At 42.9% G+C, this 6,258-nt stretch overlaps 3 protein-coding genes across 3 annotated transcripts; 2 read left to right on the top strand and 1 right to left on the bottom strand.

Annotated features, from left to right (window-relative positions):
- Positions 1-530: 530 nt before the first annotated feature.
- LOC117901106 lies at positions 531-1,043 on the top strand. Its single transcript, XM_034811739.1, has one exon. The coding sequence runs from the start codon at positions 615-617 to the stop codon at positions 1,014-1,016; it is 402 nt and encodes a 133-aa protein (XP_034667630.1). The 5' UTR covers positions 531-614; the 3' UTR covers positions 1,017-1,043.
- Positions 1,044-1,403: 360 nt separating this feature from the next.
- Positions 1,404-1,951, top strand: LOC117900737. The gene has a single exon (XM_034811212.1). The coding sequence runs from the start codon at positions 1,445-1,447 to the stop codon at positions 1,844-1,846; it is 402 nt and encodes a 133-aa protein (XP_034667103.1). The 5' UTR covers positions 1,404-1,444; the 3' UTR covers positions 1,847-1,951.
- A 1,686-nt stretch (positions 1,952-3,637) lies between these two features.
- On the bottom strand, positions 3,638-3,993 carry LOC117900537 (trypsin inhibitor-like; the record flags this gene model as incomplete). Its single annotated transcript, XM_034810936.1, has 2 exons — positions 3,638-3,849; positions 3,930-3,993. Coding segments are annotated over 2 exons (246 nt in total), but the record flags the coding sequence as incomplete, so codon positions are not given.
- Between the last annotated feature and the right edge of the window lie 2,265 nt (positions 3,994-6,258).

Genomic DNA, 6,258 nt, shown 5'->3' with positions numbered 1-6,258 from the left:
GTTTCCTCCCGCCCCGCCCTACGTGTCGCTTGCGTAATGTTAATTGCTTCTAAGGAGTTCCTCTTGGTCACTGCAATTTATGGCAGACAATCGAGAGAAACAAAAGCCAAAAGCTAATTGAAGCCACATTTCTTTGACCCTCCGAGAACCCATCTGCTGCCAAGGATTTTGCCTTGTTTTTCCGCTTCTGCGAAAACAAACAAAAGCAAACACAAGACTCTGATTGATTGGGTACAGGCATTTGGTTCCAGTTAATGGATCAATGGCTTTTTTTGTATTTTTTTGTTGTTTAGTTTCTGCCAAGGAAATGCTCCTGTGCACTTTGGGTACTCCAGCCGACTGGCAGTAAGCAAATTCTTGTCTTTTAATTAGAGAATAGCAATTAAAGGAGTGGAAAATTCAATAAAAATATTCGAAATAAGCTTTAAATATATTTAACTTATGGCTGAGCCATAGAAGGCCTTGATTTCTCAAACAAGTCATAGATTGACGGACTCATCCTTCAATTTTTATACGAACTTTCAAACTCGTAGAGCTAACATTGATCCACAAATAACTCTAAAATCTATATACCCATATTTTTCCCCTCAACCTATAACTTATTTACTTTCAACATGGATATTCCCCAAGTGGACATGTTGGCTGTGTCCAAAAACAGTCGCGTGCAGCGTAATTTGATCCTTGGCTATGTGATTCCTGGTCTAAAGATTGTGGACTATAACGATGTTAATCGCATTGATCAGTACTATTTAGATTGCCAAAAGTATCGTGACTACTATCGCGATCCGTATGGCAAGATACCCAAGCCGGAGCGATTCCGTCAGTATCAGAGCAAGTGTGGTGTCAAGGTGGATAAATCCTTTGGGGATCTGTTGCTGCCACCCAGCTGGCAAGTCGACCGTAAGCCCGTTGTCTATCCGGCTGAATACGGTCACCCCATGGACTCGAGGAAGAGCTATAGAACCTTGTTGATGGGCACCTATAATCCAATTACCCATACGGGATTTAAACGATAGACCTACTGGAACTAGCTTATAATTATTACGATTGTTGAATATTAAATTGATTATACAAAAAAAATTTGAAAGAAAAATCGTTTAGGCGTCGTTTAAGGTATTGCTCGTCAAAATCTACGGAGAGACAGCTAAAATTGTTCAACCTTTTTGCATTTCAAAGCTTAGTATTTTTCCAAAAATTATTAATAATAATTATTATGGTCTTTATTTATTGAAGTTATTTTATTTGTAGATTATTCAGCCTCAGAGCTAAAGTAGGTCTTGAATTAAAGGTTCTCGATTGCCATCGTTGAAATTCCTTTCCTAAATCTCATTCTACTTCTCAAACTCGTAGGGCACACAGTCAAAAATTTCGATACGCATAAGAAACAAAAACAAAAAGAAAAACATATAATTTTTGTTCCAATTAATAAACACAAACAAACAAAATGATTATCCCTGAGGTGGACATGTTGGCTGTGTCGAAGAACAGTCGCGTACAGCGTGGAGCCATTGTGGGCTATGTGCTGCCAGGACTCAATATGGTGGACTATGGGGATATCGCTCGCATCGATCAATACTATTTGGATTGCCAGAGATATCGCGACTACTATCGTGATCCGCATGGCAAAATGCCCAAACCGGAGCGCTTCCGTCAGTATCAGGGCAGGTGCGGCACCAAGTCAGATAAATCCTTTGGAACTTTGATGTTGCCACCCCAGTGGCGTGAGGAGCGCAAGCCCATTGTGTATCCGGTTCCCTATGGCATCCAAATGGATATGGACAAACACTACAGGACACTGTTGATGAGCACTCACAGTGGCAGCACACACACGGCTTTCAAACGCTAGTGATGACCGGAGGTAATAATCTGGGACTCTTGGATTACCCTGATTATATTGGACAATGGAATTGATAAACATTTTAGCCGAAAGAATTCAATAATTCTAATCTAAGTCGAGAGTGTTTGATTGTGCCGAAAAGGGGGATAAGTCTTAGGGGTTTTTGCTTAAAAAATCATTTAGACAAACAAAGAGCTGACTTTTTCATAATTTACTTCCATTTCTTCGCTTATTTTGCTCTTTTTTTCAACTCTTCTAAGTATCCTTCATCCAGTCATCTGTTTAGCAGCAGATTTGCATCTAAAAATCGCTCTTGCTCCTGTTCCTGCCTCTGTGGCTGTTTCTCTCGTGGTTTGCCCCACACGCCGTCAGTTGTTGGGGTTTGCACTTTTCACCCGCTTTGCCGGCGTGCAAATTGCTAATTAATTTAATTCCCCCCCCACGTCACACGCGACACACGCACACAGAGAGACGATGGGAAAACTGTGGCAGCAACGGCGACAGACAGAGTGGCCAACACATCTGATGTAGGCGACAAGTGAACTTTGTCTCTTGTCGGGAAATCTAATAACGGACAACGTACACACAGAGCAGCAGCAGCACACAATAACAGATTGTTATTCGCGTACAATCACGCAGAGGGGTATAACGATTTAGCAGGGAGGTGTGTAACACCAGACAGTGGTAGAGACAGTTGCACCCTCAGCTGCTACCCTACCCTACCTCGTAAACTTTACGATTCCTATTAGACCCACTAGAAACTATATTCCTTTGTTCCTTCCAATGTGTAGATCGAATTAAGCCTTGCACGGACCCTTTAGAGTTTTATGAGCGGATTATAATTCCCTCTATCACATTATATCCTCGACTAACTCCCTTCATCTTCTTAAATCTCTTATACTAGCCTACCTCTCCCGTAGTTAGTTTAATTTTAGCTTTGTCTTGTTTCTGACTTCGATAATTTTGCTTGCTTAGCTATAGTTGCTCTAGTTTAGTTGTGTTTAGTTCTAATTTTCCACGAATATTTGCATAACACCTATCTTTCGCCCTATCGCCCCTCGGTCGGTTGGGCGGGAGGAGGGCTGCGTTCTGCTGGGTTCCGCGCGTAACAAGCTTAGGCTTGGTGTCACATGGGAAAAAGAAAAAAAATAAATAAATAAAGGGTGTCAGGTGCAGAAGCATCAACCGCTCCTGAAGCCTCCTCTTCTGCTTTTTTGTTGGATTCTTTTGTTGATATCGCTGCTGCGATGCATCGCGATGGGACCTGCATATTAAGTAATCAGCCAGCCAGAGAGGAGGCATTGCTAACGCTACTGTTGCTTTTTCCGGTCCCAACTTTTTGGCTGATTGAATTGGGTGGAGAGGCGTGTGCAATGCCATTCGATCCGCATCGATGTGGTCACACATGAGTTTCGCACCCGTACGAGCTGGTCTGTCACTGATTAAACGTACGCCGTGTGTGTGAGTGTGCGAGTGCCTCGCTGCATAAACTGCATAAAATGGAAATTAGTGCCAGAAGGGGACACAAATTCCCCAATCAATAATAATCACACCTCACGCATGAATCACACATTCATGTAGCATTTTCCTCGCTATATTATAATTTAGTTTTCCTGCAAACAACTCCACTTTCAGCAACATAAATTGAGAGGCCACAGATATAGCTTGCTGCAAAATCTATTTAAACTTGGCAGACAAATCATATTTTCCACGGTCAAAGTTTTCCCTACCTTCCCATCTCTTTTCGTTCACAACTTTGTTGTTAAATTGCAAATCGCAGAAGGAAACTTTCAACCATCATTCGGTCCAATAAATATGTATATTTAAATTCTAAAACTCGTGGTGTTTGAGGCAGTTCAGAACGCAGTTCATGCCAGACTCAAAAAAGTTATTTGTGGCCTGGCAGCCGCCATAGATGAAGGACTCACACTGCCGATTAACATTGTCAAAGCGCCACATCTCGAATTCCCCCTGGCAGGGCCCCGTTTCTGTCGGCTCATCATCGCACTTCTCTGGGGGAGCAACACGATGGTATCATAGTACATTAGCCTCAGTACCTCATCCCAATCAGAATATCGCTTGGCCAACTTACTTGCATTGTAGGCCCAGGCAGTCGCAAATATAAAGAAGAGGAGAAGCACCAGAAAAAGTGAATGCCAGGAAAATGATTTCGTGTTTGTTGTTTATGTTATTTTTGCTAAGTAAAACTCTCAGTCTACTGCTATTTGTCACACTTTGTAGTCACCCAAGTGTGAAGAGCTGTTAGTCAACATGAGCTGTTAACTCTGTGGGGGCTGTTATACGCACGATAGCTCGAAAGACATCGATATCAACAGAGGCGATAGTTCTCTTTTGAAGTGGAAGCGATCAAGACAGCACGCGTGGAAGAAAACCTATTTCACAATTAATTCACTCTACATATATTTTTCAACTTATTATATCCAATAAATACTACTATACTACTCTAAAGCCATCCCTTCACAGTTCAGAAGTGGGATTAGTAGAGTTGTTATGTGCAGAGTGTAAAATTTTAAGAGAAACTCAAGAAAAGCAGCAAGAATCGTCGGCGTGGGAAGTTTGCAATGGGATGTGTTCCCTAAGGTCTATGTGACAAAGAAAATTGCAAATTACGGAGGTGTTCCTTTTCTACGTGGCAGACGGATTCAATGTTCAGCGATCAGGAACTTTAGTGGACCTGGAAAGAAAGAGTCTCAAGAAATTGCGCCAGGAATCTGTGTGAGCCTGGTATTATACAGTCATACATACAAAGGGCTTGTGTGTATATGTAGCGTCGTTGGGAAATTGCACAACGTTGTGAAATACAAACATATCAGTTGTCTCGCTTGCACACATGCTAACAGGATTGCTTGTGCGTGCAGGTTAAAAGCAGACAAAATCATTGATAAGGAGAGACGATCATATTAACGAAAATGGTCAAAATAGCAGAACTTAAGGTGGACCAGTTACGGTTCCTGGTACGAGAGAGGAACTTGGCAGTGTCGGGCTCTAGAGCCGAATTAGTACAACGACTAATTGATTTTGAGAAATCCGAAGACGTAGAGATGCCACAAGCAGCTGGAATCAGTAGTCCATATGAGGAGGAGACGCTGACGTCACAAGCGGCGACGATTTCACAAATGCAGAATGAAATGACAGAGCTGAAGAATATGATGGTTCAGTTGGTCATCATGCAAAGGAAAAACGCAGAAGCAACAGCATTAGGAGCAACAACAAAACAGCAGCAGCAGATCAGAGAAGAAAATATCGAAGGTGTGTCCCACGACATTAACCCGGGTAGACAGGCTACCAACAACGTAAGGCAAGCGTCGGTCAAAGAAATTGCGAATACCTTACCGGACTATGACCCCAGCGACGATAACGCCATCTCCGTGGACCAGTTCATCGATCGTGTCAACAAGGTAGTTGATGCGTACCAATGGGACGAGAAATTTCTCTTACTCGCAATTTATACGCGGCTCAAAGGGTCCCGCTAAGATGTGGCTCGACTCGTCGCCGGTTCTACACACCACATGGAGCAACTTCGCGACAGCTATACTAGAAGAGTTCGGATCTAACCCAGACGAAGCTGAAGTGCACTTCAATATGGCTAATGCAACCAGACGAGCGAAGGAGACAGTGAAGGAGTATTGTTTCCGGATGTCCGCCCTTGGCGTGCGGTACAAGCTTAGTGAAGCAGCTGTTATACGATATGTGAGATCAGGTCTACAGCATCGAGAGTTGCAAAATAGTATTGCGGCAATTCAGTTTTCTTCAATGAAGCAGTTTCGTGATGCAGCCGAGTCGTATTTTGTAAATAGAGGTCGGCCAGTCATAAACAAAAAGGAGTTCTTACCAAAAGGCAGCAACTTGGAGCCAAAACAGGACTACGATGTAAAGACAACAAAGCCAAAGGAGGCTCAAAAGTGCTACAATTGTGGAGAATTGGGGCACTTCGCTAATTCATGCCCACAAGAGAAGAAGAAGTCGCGTTGTGCCAAATGCAATAAGTTTCATGCAAACAATGAGAAGTGCCAACCGGCAAATATGATGCGTTTGGGAGCATCGAATCAAGACAAGCTATTCACCAGGAAAATTTACATACAGTCGTGCAGTTATAGCGCCTTCATTGATACTGGAAGTCAGGCTAGTATCATTCGACAATCAGTTGCCAAGCAAATCAACGCTGAGCGGAAAAAGTGCTCCATGAAGATTCGAGGCATTTGTGGAGGTTCCTGTATCCTGACCGAAGCAATAATTGTGGATATGGACATCGACGGAAAAATCATTACTGCCAAAGTATACATAGCAGACGATGAACTGCTGCAAGAGGATTTTCTGTTGGGGCAGGACGTCATCATTAGCGCTCATCTATCGCTTAAGTTTGAGCCAGGCGAAACTAACGTGAAACGAGCAGTTCATCA

Source organism: Drosophila subobscura, chromosome U (assembly GCF_008121235.1).
Source record: "Drosophila subobscura isolate 14011-0131.10 chromosome U, UCBerk_Dsub_1.0, whole genome shotgun sequence".
In the NCBI taxonomy this organism is placed as follows: Eukaryota; Metazoa; Arthropoda; class Insecta; order Diptera; family Drosophilidae; genus Drosophila; species Drosophila subobscura.
The sequence above is the reverse complement of the archived record's forward strand: the minus strand, read 5'-3'. Positions and strand labels throughout refer to the sequence as shown.